Source organism: Macaca thibetana, chromosome 1 (assembly GCF_024542745.1).
Source record: "Macaca thibetana thibetana isolate TM-01 chromosome 1, ASM2454274v1, whole genome shotgun sequence".
NCBI lineage: Eukaryota > Metazoa > Chordata > Mammalia > Primates > Cercopithecidae > Macaca > Macaca thibetana.
Genome location: NC_065578.1, coordinates 129317962 through 129335662, shown reverse-complemented (window position 1 = coordinate 129335662; position 17701 = coordinate 129317962). Strand labels below are relative to the sequence as shown.

General features: G+C 52.4%; 2 protein-coding genes across 7 annotated transcripts in view; both read left to right on the top strand.

Moving 5' to 3' along the window:
• HDGF (heparin binding growth factor) overlaps nucleotides 1-15558 on the top strand; it is a 124131-nt gene extending 108573 nt beyond the window's left edge. The window contains exons 2-7 of one of the 5 annotated variants that reach the window (XM_050779245.1): nucleotides 6129-6306; nucleotides 12299-12375; nucleotides 12526-12664; nucleotides 13324-13509; nucleotides 13791-14011; nucleotides 14208-15558. In XM_050779245.1, the coding sequence (XP_050635202.1) occupies nucleotides 6220-6306; nucleotides 12299-12375; nucleotides 12526-12664; nucleotides 13324-13509; nucleotides 13791-14011; nucleotides 14208-14214 (717 nt within the window). In that variant the 5' untranslated portion in view covers nucleotides 6129-6219 and the 3' untranslated portion in view covers nucleotides 14215-15558. Of the gene's footprint in view, nucleotides 1-2337; nucleotides 2466-5194; nucleotides 5415-6128; nucleotides 6307-6353; nucleotides 6400-8384; nucleotides 8409-12298; nucleotides 12376-12525; nucleotides 12665-13323; nucleotides 13510-13790; nucleotides 14012-14207 lie in introns of those variants that run through there. The other 4 variants (XM_050779252.1, XM_050779244.1, XM_050779260.1 and 1 more) reach the window with 4 other exon arrangements.
• Nucleotides 1-17701, top strand: part of MRPL24 (mitochondrial ribosomal protein L24) — a 146873-nt gene that overhangs the window by 126515 nt on the left and 2657 nt on the right. The window contains exon 2 of one of the 2 annotated variants that reach the window (XM_050779284.1): nucleotides 16551-16618. The gene's annotated coding sequence lies outside the window, so the exon portion shown is untranslated. Of the gene's footprint in view, nucleotides 1-16544; nucleotides 16660-17701 lie in introns of those variants that run through there. The other variant, XM_050779278.1, reaches the window with a different exon arrangement.

The following is a 17701-nucleotide window of genomic DNA, read 5'->3' as shown; positions in this document are numbered from 1 at the left end:
TTTTTTTTTTTTTTTTTTTTTTTTTTGAGACGGAGTCTCACGCTGTCGCCCAGGCTGGAGTGCAGTGGTGCGATCTCGGCTCACTGCAAGCTCCGCCTCCTGGGTTCACGCCATTCTCCTGCCTCAGCCTCCTGAGTAGCTAGGACTACAGGCGCCCGCCACCGCGCCCGGCTAATTTTTTGTATTTTTAGTAGAGACGGGGTTTCACTGTGGTCTCGATCTCCTGACCTTGTGATCCGCCCGCCTCGGCCTCCCAAAGTGCTGGGATTACAGGCTTGAGCCACCGCGCCCGGCCTGAGACAGAGTCTTGCTCCCAGGCTGGAGTGCAGTGTCACGATCTTGGCTCGTGGCAACCTCTGCCTGTCGGGCTCAAGTGATTCTCATGCCTCAGCCTCCCAAGTAGCTGGGACTATAGTTGTGCTCAACCACACCCAGCTAATTTTTGTATTTTTAGTAGACATGGGGTTTCACCATGTTGGCCAGGCTGGTCTTGAACTCCTGGCCTCAAGTGATCCACCCGCCTTAGCTTCCCAAAATGCTGGGATTACAGCACTTTGCCCGGCCTTTAATTTAAATGTAAATGGTCACACGTGTTGGCCAGTAGTGACTTAGAGAATAACTCTTCCAATTTTCCCTTTTCTAAAAAACAGAATCCAGGGGAACATCACACACCGGGGCCTATCATGGGGAGGGGGGAGGGGGGAGGGATTGCATTGGGAGTTATACCTGATGTAAATGACGAGTTGATGGGTGCTGATGAGTTGATGGCTGCAGCACAGCAACATGGCACAAGTATACATATGTAACAAACCTGCACGTTATGCACATGTATCCTAGAACTTAAAGTATAATAATAATAATTAAAAAAAAAAAAAAAAAAACAGAATCCGGCTGGGCACAGTGGCTCACGCCTGTAATCCCAGCACTTTGGGAGGCTGAGGGAGGTGGATCACCTGAGATCAAGAGTTCAAGACCAGCCTGGCCAACATGGCAAAACTCTGTCTCTACTAAAAATACAAAAATTAGCTGGGCGTGGTGGCGCACAACTGTAATCCTAGCTACTCAGGAGGCTGAGGCGGGAGAATTGCTTAAACACGGGAGGTGGAGGTTGCAATGAGATGAGATTGCGCCACTGCACTCTAGCCTGGGCAACAGGCAAAAAAAAAAAAAAAAAAAAAAAAAAGTACCATCTTTTTAAAAAAATAACTTTTAATTATGTTGTATCTATATACAGAGGAGTTAGAAAACATAGGCATTTTAAAGAAAAATAGCTAATACTATAATACTAACAGCTAATAGCTAACACATGGTAATAGTACCTGCCATGGGCCAGGCACTGCTCTAGGCATTTTACATATATCATATATATTAACTGGTTTAGCGACATCCCCCTTTACAGATGAGAAAACTGAGAAACAGAATGGTTGAGTAACTTGCTGTAGGTCACACAGCTGGCAAGTGGTATAGCTGGGATTCAAACCCAAGTAAGCTGACTCCCAACTCCATCCTAAACACCCTCACCCACTGTGGTACTGCCAGCTTTGTCAGGGCATAATGCCAGTACCTCAGAAGCTGACTGCGAAGGAATCCATTTTTTTCAAACCAAATATTACACAAAATCTAATATAACAATAAATACAGTGATAACCAATTTTATTAAGCACTCATTACGTCCCAGGCTCTGTGCAAGTAACTTTATTTATTTATTTATTTATTTATTTATTTATTTATTTATTTATTTATGTGTTGAGACCTAGTCTCACTCTGTCATCCAGGCTGGAGTGCAGTGGCATGATCTCAGCTCACTGCAATCTCCGCCTCCTGGGTTCAAGCGATTCTCCCACCTCAGCCTTCTGAGTAGCTGGGATTACAGGTGGCCTGCCACCACACCTAGCTAATTTTTGTATTTTTTAGTAGAGATGGGGTTTCCCCATGTTGGCCAGGCTGGTCTCAAACTCCTGACCTCAAGTGATCCACCCACCTTGGCCTCTCAAAGTGCTGGGATTACAAGCGTGAGCCACCTCGCCCTGGCCCAAAGAACTTCAGTGTATTCATTCACTCAATCCTAATTACAACCCATTTTCTGGAAATGAAACTGAGGCTCAGGGTAGTTAAAAGTGTCTTTCCTAAAGTTACACACAAAGTGTCTGTGGTGGTGGCAGTACTCAGGCTGTTATCTCTACAGCCCATACTCTCAACCACTCTGACTCCACATAGAATGCACAAAGGCAGGGCTGCTCTGTTATTTTGGGTGGCGTGGGTGGAAGTAGGCAATGGAGGCACAGTTTTCAAAGCCACTGGTCTAATCTAACCATTCTTCTCTTCTTCATTTTACAGAGGGTGTAACTTGGGCCAAGAAGTCGTGATATGAGCAGGTCATACAGTGTTGAGGGCCAAACCCCTCGACTCCGTTGGGAGTTAAAGGGAAGGAAGTGGACATTTCCTTTGAACCTATGAATGAGCAGGTGAGGTTTTGTACTCTCATTTTTCACAGTGGAAGAAAATTTTGTTTAGAAATTCTAGTTAAGTAATTTACCCAAAGCCCTAAAGCGAGTAAACGGCCAGCAGGATTCAAACCAAGTCCCTTGACATGACAAACCAGCTTCTTTCCACTAGACCACCCCTTCCCCCAATACAGTAAACTCCACCTCTCTGCTCCTGTCAGCAACTTCCTGATCCGTACAGAAATAAATTTGCCACCATTTTGCCTGACCTCCTCCAGAGACTCGCTTCAGGATCCTAGAGCCAGATCTGCACCCCACAACCTTATCTGCTTTGGGGCCCCAAGTCCCTCAACTTCTGTCCTGACCTCTTTCCCCACATAAATGTAGAAGTGCGCACCAGCATCAACGGAATCATTTCACTGAGACATTTGTAAACTAGTTCCAACGTGGGCTGGTGGGTTGAGGGCTTGTGAGTTGTGTTGTTTTAGACCCTTACTACTCAAATGATGGTTCTAAGCAGCAGCAACAGCACCTTGGAGCGCGTTAGAAATGCACACACTCCGAACCTCCTGAATTAGAATCTACTTTTTGTTTTGTTTTTGAGACGGAGGTTCACTCTTGTTGCCCAGGCTGGAGTGCAATCAATGGTGCCATCTCAGCTCACTGCAACCTCTGCCTCCCAGGTTCAAGTGATTCTCCTGCCTCAGCCTCCCAAGTAGCTGGGATTACAGGCTCCTGCCACCACACCCAGCTAATTTTTATTTTGTATTTTTAGTAGAGACGGGGTTTTACCATGTTGGCCAGGCTGATCTTGAACTCCTGACCTCAGGTGATCTACCTGCCTTGGCCTCCCAAAGTGCTGGGATTACAGGCGTGAGCCACCATGCCCGGCATAGAATCTACTCTTTTAAAAAGAGATTTCCAGGTGATTTGATTGCACGTTAACGTCTGCAAAGCACTAGGTTAGATGTGAATCCCAGGGGAAGCAGGCTTATGCCCTCCTGTGTAACTGACCCTCTGCAGCTCTTGGCTTAGTTGTTAGGGGCAGCTGCGAGTTGGCTGATGATGTTACTGTAAGGAGAACTTGGATATTAAATTGCAACCAAGGCCTGGGAGATTAATGCAACAAAGGGAACCCTGGTTGTATTATTGCAACCAGCATCTGCATGGTGGACTGAATGAGAGGCCCAAGAGATTTTGCTGCAACAAGAATTTAGAAGCCTATTTCCACTTCCAAACTGGCTATTATAATGCAACAAAGTGGAGAAATTGGAAGAGCTCTTGCTTTTTACTAAATTGAGTGTACCAAATTGGAAAATAGTTTAAAAGCATGTTTGTTGGCTGGGCGCAACAATTGCTCACGCCTGTAATCCTAGCACTTTGGGAGGCCAAGGCTGGTGGATCAAAAGGTCAGGAGTTTGAGACCAGCCTGACTAACATGGTGAAACCCCATCTCTACTAAAAATACAAAAATTAGCTGGGCGTGGTGGCACACACCTGTAATCCCAGCTACTCAGGAGGCTGAGGCAGGAGAACTGCTTGAACCCCGGGAGGCGGAGGTTACAGTGAGCCGAGATCGCGCCACTGCACTCCAGCCTGGGCAACGGAGCGAGATTCTGTCCTAGATAGATAGATAGATAGATAGATAGAATAAAATAATCACTTAGACAGTTAAAGGAAACCTGTCCTGATGCTGGACTTAATCTTGAAACACCTTCAAGAACTTGTGACAAGATTCTCTCCTAACAAAAAGATTAGCCTGATAGAATCTGGACTATTACACTGACTGCATTTCAAAATGGAATGCATTGTAGAGCAAACACCAACTAGAACCTAGTTGCTCTGTTGCAACAAGTTTGAATTTGCTATGGAAACAAATCGACAAGCTTGTGGCTGAGGGCCTGCTTGGCTGTTTTCTTGCAATAGGACCTTCCAGAATGCCCCTCCTGTGCCAGCAGCCTGGTGTGCCTCTTATCACAAGGGGAACTATGGTTGAGAGGCCACACTGTTATAAAGGCAAAAGTCATGAAACATATTGCCATGGACATAAGGACAGCCAAGTGTCATGCAGGACTCTGGGAACAACTGCAGGCATCCCCTAATGACAAGCAGCCATTCTATGCCTCTGATGTTAGTTACCAGGGCAGTCATGTTATCCCATCTTACAGCAGAGGAAACTGAGGCTCAGAGTCCAGGAGGTTGTCCAAGTTCTCAGGACTGATGAACAGTAGGGTAGGATGTGGATTTGGAACTTTTGGCTACATCCTGGACTTCTTTGCAGGGAGACTTTGCATATGCTTTGAAATAGGATCAGGAAACGTGAGAAGAAAAAATGCATATTTTACCTATTCAAACCTAGCATATTTTGTTGCTAAATTTTAAGAACATGTAAATGCTGTAACATAAGATCCAAATATCTTATTTCTAAGGGAACATAGGTGTCTGGAATGTGGGCAAATACAGGGACAGCAAATCAAAGACGTAATTACAATAAAGTCTTATTTAGCGTAATAGAAGAGATCTGAGTTCAAGTTTTGGTTCTATCACTTCTTAGCTTGTAACCTAGGCCAAAATGTAGTCTCAGAATTTGGCAAAATTCTACTCATTCTTTAATGCCCAGTTCAGTCACCACCTTTGTGAAGCCTTCCCAGATTCCCCTCCCCACCTTCTAAAAGAGGTAGCACCTGGCCCCTCAGTCTTCACAGTTTACTGAAAGGGTTGGGTTTATTGGCATTCTACTGTAACCCACTAGAACTGAGTTCATCTTTGCGGGGTTAACTAGCCATTGAGTCCAAGTCTCCTGGGCAAGACAGTAGCGTAGAGAAACGAGATTGAATGCACCCGGAAGGTGGCCAATTTGTGCCTCAACTCCTTGGCCATCTCCTGGCTACCAAATTCAAGCGTTTCCTCCTTAGCAAAGGCGGACGTAGGGCTCAAATCCCCGACGTTTCCAGGGCCACCCCACATACGGTAAGCACGGCGAGGTCCAGGGAGGACCCCAGTGCGCGGAGCGGCACGGTGCCCACTCCTCTCGCCCTGGGCGCCTAGCACACTGCCAAGAACCGCGGGTGCCCAGTAAATATTCGTGGATTGAGATGGAGCAGAGGGCAGGCGGAAACCGCGTATAGACGTCCACACTTAACTGCGCTGGGGCCGCGGTGGTGAGCACTCCGCGGAGGCAGGGGAAGGGCGGGGGCCGCTCCGTCCAGCCGGGCGCCAGCTCCTCCCGGGCGGGCGGGCACCCACCGACAGCGGGGACACAAAGCCTGCTCGGCGAGCTCGGCGATCGGCTCCTTATGCCTGTGCCGCCACGCGCCGTCAGGCGGCTCCAGGTTGGGCGTTGGGCCGTGGCAGGCCCTGGGCGTCAAGAAGCTGCACGCATCAAACCGCCGCGGGAGGGAGCGCGAGGCGGGGGGGCGGGGGGAGGAGGAGGAGTGGGCCCGGGAGGAGGGAGGAGGAGGAGGAGGAGTGGGGACCGGGCGGGGGGTGGAGGAAGAGGCCTCGCGCAGAGGAGGGAGCAATTGAATTTCAAACACAAACAACTGCACGAGCGCGCACCCACCGCGCCGGAGCTTTGACCTGATACACGCCCGCCCCGTCCGTGTGGCGCGCGGGCGGAGACGCCGTGGCAGCGCCGGAGCTCGGGCCGGGGGCCACCATCGAGGCGGGGGCCGCGCGAGGGCCGGAGCGGAGCGGCGCCGCCACCGCCGCACGCGCAAACTTGGGCTCGCGCTTCCCGGCCCGGCGCGGAGCCCGGGGCGCCCGGAGCCCCGCCATGTCGCGATCCAACCGGCAGAAGGAGTACAAATGCGGGGACCTGGTGTTTGCCAAGATGAAGGGCTACCCACACTGGCCGGCCCGGGTGAGCAGCGCGGCCCGCCGCCCCCAACCCCCTGCGGGTTTGGGTTGCATAACACCGGGAAGGGCACGAACGCTCCGCGCGGCGCGGGCAGAGGTGGGGGCAGGGGGGTTGTGGGTCTCCGACTCTTTCCCTGTAGCTTCCAAGCCCACCCGCCGGTTATATAATGGTGGAGGCGGGCGGGGGTGGGGGTAGACACCTGGTGGGCACGGTGTCCGCGCGTAGTGGCGTGTGCACGGCGTGGGGATCCGAGGGCGCCGGTCACTTCCCGGCCCCCGGCTCCGCGTGCTCAGTTCCGCCCCCAGCCCCCATACTCCCAGAGGTTTCGAGCGCGAAGTCTGGCTTTGGGCCAGTTGTGTTATTCCTTCCCCCTACCCCAGGCGCCGCCGCCACCCCTCTTAAGACCCCCTTAGAGACCCCCAGTTTGTTCGTTGATTGTCGCCCCCAGTTCAAACTCTTCTCTTCCTGGATAAATGGTTAAGAAGGATCCCAACCCGGAGAGAGCTAGATGAAGGCGGAGTTCGCTTCTAGGAAACTTTGGTTTGAGGCATCTGTAAGAGGTCTAAAGTTGGGAAGGTCGAAGGCTCGTTGGGGGCGGCGTAAGGGGATCTACCTGGCTTGGAAATTATCCGTCAGAACCCATCAGCCCTCAGCTCCACAGAAATATTCCTCCATATGCTGCTAACTCAAATTTAGGATTGAGGTGACAGGTTCTCTTGTGGTATTAGGAAATCCAGCCCAGACTCCCTCTTAGTATGGGTGGGGGAGCCCAAGTTCCTTCCCTGGCTCAGATGTGAAGATCTTCCGCCAGAACGGCGCAGTCTCTGCCATGTGGTTGATTCAGCCCGCCAGTATGAGCTCCCCCACAACCCCATCACCTGGCCAGGTGGGAGGGTGGGGCCCTGCAGCCGAGCCTGGTGTGCTCATCATGTTTCCCCTAAGGACTGAGACAGGTTAAGTAAGGAGGATGGGAGGTTGCCAGTTGCTGGAGGAAAGGAAGGGGGGTGGGGGTGGGGGCAGTGCATTTGGCACTTAAAGTTGGTGTAGAGGGGCCCTTGGTTTTGGGAGAGGGCATGACTCAGTATCCTAGAGTGCAGGACTGCTGTAGAGTGAAATCCAAGGGCAGAAGGACTGCATGGCTTTGGGGTGCTCTTCTCAGTGTAAGTCTGTGTCTGTCTGGCCCAGGCTCATTCAGGGTATCAGGCCAACTTTGGGGCCACTCAGAAAACTCAGAGACCCTTCCTCGCTGTGTACCCACTCCTTAGGAGTGTGCCTAATCCCACATGCCTTCAGCTCCTGGTTCCCTGAAACTTTAAGATGGATCAAATGAGGACCAGCTTCTGCTAATGGGAGAAGTACAAAGAGAAGTGGGACTCTCCGTGTGCGAACTCTTGTGTACTTTACCCTGCACCCTTTGACCCCACTGGCTTCTTGGCCCAGATGCCAAGGCCCTGGTGGGCAGGACAAGAACTGAACCCAGGTCTCTACTGTTCCTACCTCCTGAGGGTGGGACAAAGTCCAGAGGCTGGATAAGCCCTGGGGAGGGGGTGTTAGCTGGAATGTGGGTTGCAGGGAACCCCTTCTGCATCCGGTAAGAGAGAAAAGGGGTAGGGACACAGAAGGACCCACACTGGCCCCTGTGAGGAAGACCTCAAGTTTCTGGTGGCCTTTGGAGTAAGGGCAGTCCTTGGGACTAGGGATCCCATCCATTTCCTCTCCACTTTGGGCCTCCAGGACAGAAGGGAGGGACAGGGGAGGCAGCGTTTCTTCCTCTGTTCAGACCTGGACCTTTTAGATAAAGTTAGAACTGGGGTAGGGAGATCAGACTGGATCTCAAAGCGGTAGGACCCCACACTTTGCCTGTCTCCGGCTCTTGATTGTGATACTTGCAGGGAGGGCTACACCCAAGGCTGTTATCTCCCAAACACAGTCCCCTTGTACTCCAAAAGAACAGACCTCAAGTCTCCTCACCATTCCTTGGACTGTGTCTTAGTCCCTAGAGAGGCAGAGCCTGAGGGGCCCTTCCTGAGATGGATGAGAAGAGGGAACCTCACTGACTCCCCCATCTCATAGGAAGCCCGAATCTTCAGCCATAAAGAAGGCCCGTGAGTGGATTTTCCTTCTTCAATCCCCGCTGCTGAGGAGGATGGGTGATTCTGGGTGAAACTAGAAGGGCCCAGTGCTTGAGAGAGAGCCCAGCCAGAGGGGCCATGTGATAGGCAGGACCTGCCTGGAAGGATGGTGTGACTCCATCTTAACCTTCTCCTTTCCCTCTTCTGCCTGCTTAACTTCCTGGGGGATCTCCAAGTACTTAACAATTAACCTCCAATACTTCAGAGATTTTCTCCCCTGGTCCCTTTTTCCTTTGGCTGATTCCTGTTTCACAGTCCCAGAAAACCTGGGCAGCCAGGACCTCACCCGTCTTTCCTCCCTGTGCCCCTTCCCCCTGTACCTTCTCTTTTCTGCCTCTTGGGCTTGCCACACTTTCCTGGCCCCAACTGTCTCCTGCCCCAGATTTTCCGGTTCCTGGGTCAGGTTGGGCCTCAGCCCTGGGTGTGGTGGTCAGAACCCTGGTTGGCAGGCAGTGTGTGTTTAGCCCTCCCTGCTGCCTTCCTAAGTGTTGAGTCTGTTTTTAGTTTGAGGCGAGGGGAGAGGTGTTCAGTTCTCTTTCCCCACTCTACCTGAAAACTTCAGATTCCTCTTTGGACCTCAGAGAGTGTCTGTGGCTTGGGAGGCTGGTATTTCATGTGCTCAAGCCTGTCTGATGGAAACGGGCAAATGCAAGGCCTGAGAAGAAGTAACTTGCCTGCGTCTGGAATGGTTAAGAGGTAGCCGAGTTCCCCTATTACTGGCTAGTGGAGGGGGTACATTGGGGTCCCCAGCACTATTTGGCGCCACCCTGACGCAGTTAGCCTTGACTCACTTGTTCTGAGTCACAGCCTGGATATAAAGGCACCGCCTGGAAGAGAGATGTCTGTATTGGGGTACGCGGCTCCCCCAAGACCTCATATCCTCTACATCTAGGAAGAACCGCCCTCCACTTCCAAATGTAAGAAAGGACATTTCCTTTGTAGCTTGAGGAATAGAGGTGCCACTGTAGAAGGGATTTCTCCCCTTTTGGTTGAAGGGTTAGGAATTCCATTAAGTGAAAAGAGCACACCTCCCCTGGCCCTTCCCTCACAAGTGCCTACACTCTAGGTGAGGGAGCCAGGTGGGATGATGCTTTGCGGGGAGGTGCCTATCTGCTCGGCCCGTCTTCCTCTTTCTTCCCTCTAGACCCATCCTTTATGTAGCTAGAAGTCAGCAGGGCTGGCATATCTGGTGTGCCTTATGCTATTTTTAATCCCTTTGGTTCTTTTGTTTCTCCCCCATCGCTGGGGCTAGGCAGCTGGTGGCCTCCTGGGTCCCCTGCCACACCATTCAGCTGCCTCTGAGTTTGCTTTCCATGGGAAGCTGGGGTGGCACGAGACCATGGCCAGGTAGCCGCTTTGCAGTCTGTGCGTCTGCAAAGAACCTCATTTCTCCTTATTTCTGACCCTTCACCCACCCACTCCCTCTTGCGAAGCCTCAGTTTCTCCTCTTCCATCACACATTTACTGTGGGCATCTTAATGCCCTGGCTCAGGTGTGGGCGCTGAAAATGCAGAGCTCTAAGTCCCCTGCTGCACTCCCAGTCTTAGACCCTTCAGTCCCCACCCCCACCCCTGGTTCTGGGTGCACACAGATCCACAGAGGAAAGGCCTAGGGAAGGCGTTTGCTATTATTGTCCTATGCCTGCCTCGTGGGATCTCTAAGCCCTGGGGGCGCTCGTTTTGTTTTTTGCTTCCCCCTGTTAAGAGGAGGGTGGGAGCTAGCTGGTAACAGGACCCAGGTGTCCTGGCTGAGGACTGGCTCCTCTGCCCCTGCTCCAGGTCTGGCTTCCTGAGAAGGACGCCTGCCTCCTCTCCGCACCCCCTGCAGCGGTAATCCAGCCCTAGCTGTGGTTTCCAGCACAGCCGGGGACCCAGGTGCCAGACTGCAGGCTTGGGGGTGGGGTGTGTGTTAGTGTCCCCTCCTCCCCAATCCGGAGAGAAGGCCCGGAGGGGGAGGGGCAGTCACATTCCTGGTTGCTGAGTGGCCCCAGGGGCGGGGTTGGGTTGTCATGGCGATGGGGATCGTGTTTGTGGGGGGAGCTGCGTGCCTTTCCACCCCCTGCTCTCACACCCGGTGTCTCCTGGTTGTGGGAAGGGCCCAGTTTGTGCTGGGCCTTCCTGGGGGGAAGGGCTGGACCTCTGTCCCCAGAGGCCACGGGGCAAGCGGGGAGGTGCCCAAAAGTCTGAAGATTCCAAGTCTGGGGCAAGATGCCCCTCAGATTCATGCCCAGGCCCCCACTCCCTCTCCTGGGTGTGTCTCAGCGCATTCCCATCCACCCTGTCTCCCCAGGCCCCCAGTTGGGCCCTCTGTCCCTGTCTCTGTGTGTTAATCACTGCCTTGGCCTTTCTGTCCCTCCTGTTTGCGCCTGGGGCCCCAGTCATCATGGCCACCTGGCTTCTGTCCGGCGGGAAGCCTGGCTGCTGGGGCTGCTGCAAGTGCTGCTGGGAGTTGTAGTCCCCACCCGCCCCACCTTCCCCCTACCCACCCCCGGCTCAGCTTGGCCTGAGCTTCCAGGCCTGATCTGGGAGAGGCTGGTGAGGCCACTGCCTCTGGATTCCCTGACCTCAGACTTCTGCACCTCTCACCTTCACCACAGCACTCCTCACCACACCTGGGGCAGGGGATTTAGTCAGGTGATCTAAGTCCGAAACCTGGTCCTCAACAACTTGCTGTGTTATTTTGGGCAAATCACTTGTTTTCTGGGCTCAGTTTCCTCATCTGTAAAATGAGAGTTTGACTGTGTGCCTTTCAGAGTTCCCTAGAAGCCTTTCAGCAGGTGTTGGATAGGCAGCCCTTTAACCTCACCCCTCCACTTCAGCGAGAGCAGCTTGCTTTTTTTATCTGTTTGATAAATTCATTCAGTAAATAATTGTATACCTACTGTATGCTAAGCACCGTGCTGCAGATAAAAGCAGAGCTGGTCTCTGACCCTGGGGCTGGTCTAGTCCAGGTAGTGCACACAGTTGTTAAATAATAATATGAATCAGTGTAAAATTAGAACTGGGAAAGCACTGTAAAGGGGAGGTCTCAGGAAAGAATTTTACCTAGCGAGTCAGCCAGGCCAGGAGTGATAGGGAAGCTTTCTGGAGGAAGTAATGGCAGAGCTGAGGCTGGAAGGATGATCAGGAGTGAGTGAGTATTAAGAGGCTGCAAGAACCATGGTCAGAGCAGAAAGGACAGTGTACTGGGAGAGGCTGATGACATGTAGGATGTACCGTGTGCCAAGTTATGGTCATTTCATCCTCACAGCCCTATAGCTTTAGTACTATGACTGTCTCCCTTTTACAGATGAGGAAACTGAGGCAGAGAGAGGTTCAGTAAGTTGCCCAAAGTCATACAAGTGGGGGCAGAGTTGGGATTCAGATCTTGCCATTGTGCAGAAGGGGTGAACAAGTGGGCCCTAGAGTCCTTAAAAGGTATTGAAGGGTTTTGAAGCAAGGTGACAAAATCCTTGGACCAACATTCCCAAAGGCCCACTCTGGCTGCATTGTGGAGAATAGATTGTGGAAAATGGAGATTGTGAGAAGAGTTAGAGGCAGTGGTTTTCGTCCAGGCAAGAGATGACAGTAGTTGGACCAAGGTGATGGCAAAGTCAGGGAGCTTTGTGGCGAGACACGTTGGGAGGCAAAATGGGTGCTGTCTGGCTGGTGAAGGAGAGGGAGGGATTCCTGGGTTTCTGTTGGGCGTTCATGTCTGACATTTGAATAAAGTGTCTGCTAGAAATGGTCCAAAAGCCATCTGGCTGACTATCCTGGGTCCCTCTCAGTCTGATTTTATATAAATGTGCCTTGGAGGTCAGCACCCCTGCCTCAGACTCAAAACCTCAGGACTCTAGCTGACCTCACCCCCTCATCTCACCCCAGATTGACGAGATGCCCGAGGCTGCCATGAAATCAACAGCCAACAAATACCAAGTCTTTTTTTTCGGGACCCACGAGACGTGAGTGGAGGCCAAAGGGGTATCGGTCGGGAGAGCCCCGGGCGGACTACTTTGGGGAAGGAGAGGTGGTGTTGGTACCCCTTTCATGTCGGGCTGTGCAGCTCAGGGGCAGTGAGGGGCTTGAGAGCACAGTCTCCCATCTCTCACCAGGGCATTCCTGGGCCCCAAAGACCTCTTCCCTTACGAGGAATCCAAGGAGAAGTTTGGCAAGCCCAACAAGAGGAAAGGGTTCAGCGAGGGGCTGTGGGAGATCGAGAACAACCCTACCGTCAAGGCTTCTGGCTATCAGGTGAGCCACCGCCTGCCCCAAAGACCCCCTGGAAAGCAGATGTGGCCATGGGCTCTGGCAGCCCCTGGCCCACAGATGATGCTTAGTCTTCAGAAACTCCAGGGCTTTCAGGGTAGGAGCTTATCGGGGTGGTGGGAAGGGGGCTTCCTGCAAGAGGAGATAGGGTTGGGCTGTGTGGTGTAGTTGTGGTTCGGGACAACTGTGAGGCAGCAGTCTGGGGGGCAAGAACAGGATGGAGGCGGTAAGTGGGGACAGGCCTTTGTTGGGCCCAGTGTGAGTATAGGACACGGCCTTAACTCTTTCCACGAAGGCTTCCAGGAGGAGGTGCTTGTGAGCCGGGCAGGACGAGGCGGGAGGGTGGGGGGCGGGGGTTGGCGGGGAAAGGGTCCTAGCTCCCTTTGGGAGAAGTTGACCCGAGGTTTTGCCTCCTGCTCCAGCCCTCCCCCCTCCTGCACAGAGCCCTGCCTGCCCGGCCAGTGGGTTTACCCCGGGGCTAATCCGACAGAGGTGGGTCTCAAATCACTCGTGAGACTGGGCACCTGGGTGGGGGTGGGGGAGAGGCGGGAAAAGGAAGGAGTGAGTGGCTGAGGGAGGGTCTGGGGAGGGGGCCCAGCATGGCAGCGACTGGTGCCACTCAGCCTGTGCTGTCTCTGCTGCAGTCCTCCCAGAAAAAGAGCTGTGTGGAAGAGCCTGAACCCGAGCCCGAAGCCACAGAGGGTGATGGTGATAAGAAGGGGAATGCAGAGGGCAGCAGCGACGAGGAAGGGAAGCTGGTCATTGATGAGCCAGCCAAGGAGAAGAACGAGAAGGGAGCGCTGAAGAGGAGAGCAGGGGACTTGCTGGAGGTAACTGCTGCCTGCCTAGGGCCTGGGCCCCCCTCAGCATTCCCCATGGGGTATCCCACAAGAGCAGGGCTTTGCCTCAGAGGTGCCCAGTCTGAGAGGTAGATCCAGCCTCTAGCTTGGGGAGTCCCCAGCTGATCAGATGGGACACAGAAGTCATTTCAGCTAGTAGGGCTGGGGAAGGACTGGGTGTCAGCCTGGGACGGAGGCCCGGAGGAGAGGAGTGGGTGGCTGGTGGCCTCCCTCTCCAGCCTCAGCCCGCTTCCTCTGTCGATCCTGCCTAGGACTCTCCTAAACGTCCCAAGGAGGCAGAAAACCCTGAAGGAGAGGAGAAGGAGGCAGCCACCTTGGAGGGCGAGAGGCCCCTTCTTATGGAGGTGGAAAAGAATAGCACCCCCTCTGAGCCTGGCTCTGGCCGGGGGCTTCCCCAAGAGGAAGAAGAAGAGGAGGAGGAAGAGGCCGCCAAGGAAGATGCTGAGGCCCCAGGCATCAGAGATCATGAGAGGTGAGTGAGCCCCCTGACCCCTTGGCAGCTGGACTAGTGGGGGCTGGTCACTCTCGGAGAGGAGGATGAAAAGGGCCTGCAGTGGCCAGCCTCTGGGGAGGCGGGGTGGGCTCTCCTAGGAGACTGGCACTGGCTGGGGCAAGGCCAGGCCAAGGCCACACCATTAACCCTTCTCCCCTCCAACCCTCCCTCACAGCCTGTAGCCACCAATGTTTGAAGAGGAGCCCCCACCCTGTTCCTGCTGCTGTCTGGGTGCTACTGGGGAAACTGGCCATGGCCTGCAAACTGGGAACCCCTTTCCCACCCCAACCTGCTCTCCTCTTCCACTCACTTTTCCCACTCCAAGCCCAGCCCATGGAGATTGACCTGGATGGGGCGGACCACCTGGCCCTCACCTCTAGGTCCCCATTCTCCTATGATCTGAGTCAGAGCCATGTCTTCTCCCTGGAATGAGATGAGGCCATTGTGTTCCTTCCGCTTGAAGCTATTTTCCAGGCTTCTGCTGGGGCCTGGGACAACTGTTCCCACCTCCTGACACCCTTCTCCCACTCTCCTAGGCATTCTGGAACTCTGGGTTTGGATCAGGGGTAGGAATGGAAAAGATGGAGCATAAACAGCAGGGTGGGCTTGTGGGGCCTGGGAGGGGCAATCCTCAAATGGGGCATAGGGACAGCACAGGAGGGCAGCCTCCTCCTGAGCTCCTGTCCCCTGCTACACCTATTATCCCAGCTGCCTAGATTCAGGGAAAGTGGAACAGCTTGTAGGGGAGGGGCTCCTTTCCATAAATCCTTGATGATTAACAACACCCATTTTTCCTTTTGCCGACCCAAGAGTTTTGGGAGTTGTAGTTAATCATCAAAAGACTTTGGGGCTTCCTAGTTGTTTGGGCCAAGGACCTGAGACCTGAAGGGTTGACTTTACCCATTCGGGTGTGAGTATTGAGCATCTGTTCCCCTTTAGATCTCTGAAGCCAGAAATGGGATGCTTGGGAAGACCCCTAGCTGTCCTTTTCCCTCTCCGCACAGTGCTCAAGGCCAGCTTATAGTCATATATATCACCCAGACATAAAAGAAAAGACACATTTTTTAGGAAATGTTTTTAATAAAAGAAAATTACAAAAAAAAATTTTAAAGACCCCTAACCCTTTGTGTGCTCCCCATTCTGCTCCTTCCTTCCCCATCGTTGCCCCCATTTCTGAGGTGCACTGGGAGGCTCCCCTTCTATTTGGGGCTTGATGAGTTTCTTTTTGTAGCTGGGGCTTTGGTGTTCCTTCCAGTGTCATTTCTCATCCACATACCCTGACCTGGCCCCCTCAGTGTTGTCACCAGATCTGATTTGTAACCCACTGAGAGGACAGAGAGATAATAAGTGCCCTCTCCCGCCCTCTTCCTACTGGTCTCTCTATGCCTCTCTACAGTCTCGTCTCTTTTACCCTGGCCCCTCTCCCTTGGGCTCTGATGAAAAATTGCTGACTGTAGCTTTGGAAGTTTAGCTCTGAGAACTGTAGATGATTTGAGTTCTAGGAAAATAAAACCCGTTGATTACTATATTGGATTCTGACTGATTCTTTGGGGCATATTGGTTAACTGAAGACAGAAAGTGGGGTAAGGGAATGCAAATGATTTCCAGATCATCTCAGATTGAGGTAGAGGGTGTCAGCCTCCTCCATTCTTAGGCATTTGGAAATCCAAACTTCTTGTGGGCAGAGCCCTAGAATAAACCACACCATTCATTCTACCTTTCCTGCCCAGCCACTGTTTAACGCACCTGGAAGAGTTTTTTTTTATTTTTATTTTTTTAAAAAGGGTTTGCATAAGAAGTGGGGTGTGGGAGGATGCCAGTATCCGCCACAGCCCAAGATGAAGTGGGAGTTTGGAGGCTGATTGTATAAACAACTTTGACCCCAAAGGTCAAGTCAAATAATAGTATAACCCTTTCTCCTTGCTAATGCTACCTGCCACCCTTAGCTGGTGATGGGGTGGTAGGGGGAGGGGGTTGGTAGGGTGAAATCCCGATAGTACTCCCCGAGTTAAGTGGAATGACTGGCTTAGATCATTTCTGTTTCCTTCCAGATCTGACATTTTGTAACTAGATCGGCTACTAGCATTGGAAGGGCCCACGTTTCATCCCTTCCTCTAGAAAGGCTACAGGCAGTTTTTGAATCTGCTCTTCCCCCACTCCAGCAGAGAAGGTCAGGGAGAGCATTGGCTGTAGCCCTGTCTGGTAAGGGCGGCCCTTCGCCTTGAACAGGAAGCCAGAACCACCTAGAAAATGGAGCCTTCTTCTCTAGAAACTACAATTCCCAGCGGCCTCCACGCAGAGCATGCGCGGGAATGTGCCAGGCGGGCCGCCCTAACCAGCTTGCCTTTCGATTCCCAACATGCTTCAGGGTGTGTTTTGGTTTCCTTGATTTCCTACCCCGCCAAACTTCCTGTTTCCAGCTTTCTAGCGGCGGACTGCAACTCCCAGCATGCTGAGAGATCAGATTCGTGGTTGAGCTGCCGTTTTACACTTGGACTACATCTCCCACAAAGTCGACGGGCGTGGCAGGGGAGGGGACGCTGAGGGCCCATGTGCTGAGCAGCCGAAGTGCCGCGGAAAGTGGAGGTGAGGGCCGCCCGCCCCAGAGGTGCTCATCCGAGAGGCAGGTGCGGGAAGAGCCTAACCTTTTCCCTGCCCATGGCTCAGTCGCCTCCCCAGGGTTTCTTTGCACCGAAAGTTTGGAGCGGGTGGGTGCTGAAGATAGCTAGGCCTTGCCGTTGTCTGGGATGAGGCTGGTGGGGGAAGCCTTTGGAACCGTGACCTGAGAGGGCAGACCTTCGACCCCGCTATATTGCACGGCGCCTCCAGAACATGCAGGGAAAGCCCCACTGCGGGACGCTCACCAGCAGCATCTCCAGATTGTGGAGGGAAAGAAGGGAATGATATCGGGGGCATGCAAGCTGCTCTGGGCTGGGGTGGTTCAGACCTGGAATGACTGAGGTGAAGGGACTCCTTGCAGCAATCACGCGGGAGGCTTGGGTCTTAAGATTGGCCCTGCTCCTGTCAAACTTTATGAACCAGGGTAGTCACTCCGGCTTTCAGGCCTTGATTTCCTTGTCTATAAAAGGGACTTTATGATGCATCTGGCAACCTCACCTCCCTCACTGGGCAATGTGAAGACCAAATGCCAGCAATGAAATTCCCAGTATTAGGTTTGTCATATAGTAGTCCTCTCTAAGCATTTGTTGAATACTCAGGAACACTAGGCCAATCAGCATTAATTGAAAATAACAGGGTTTTTTTTGTTTGTTTTTGTTTTTTTTTCCGAAAATAACATCAGGGCTTTATACTGAGAAGTATAAAGAAGAAAAATGACCCAGTATCTCACTGTTCAGATAACCCGTTAATACATATTTTTAAGTGCACATGGTTAGAAAATGCAAACGTTATTATGGGAAGAAGCAAAATGGAATTAACAGTCCTCCCAAACAGTTCCTCTCCCCTAAAACAAGTACTTTGGTTTCTTGTTTCCTTTCCATAAATGTAACTGTGCTGGAATATATATTCATATACCCCAAAGGGATACTACTACTCACATTACTTTGCACCTTGCTTTGTTAAAATACTTAAAATAATCTAAATGACACCCACAATCCTGTAAATTTTGTGGATGATGAAACTGAAGTTCAAAAGTTAAATTGCCGGCTG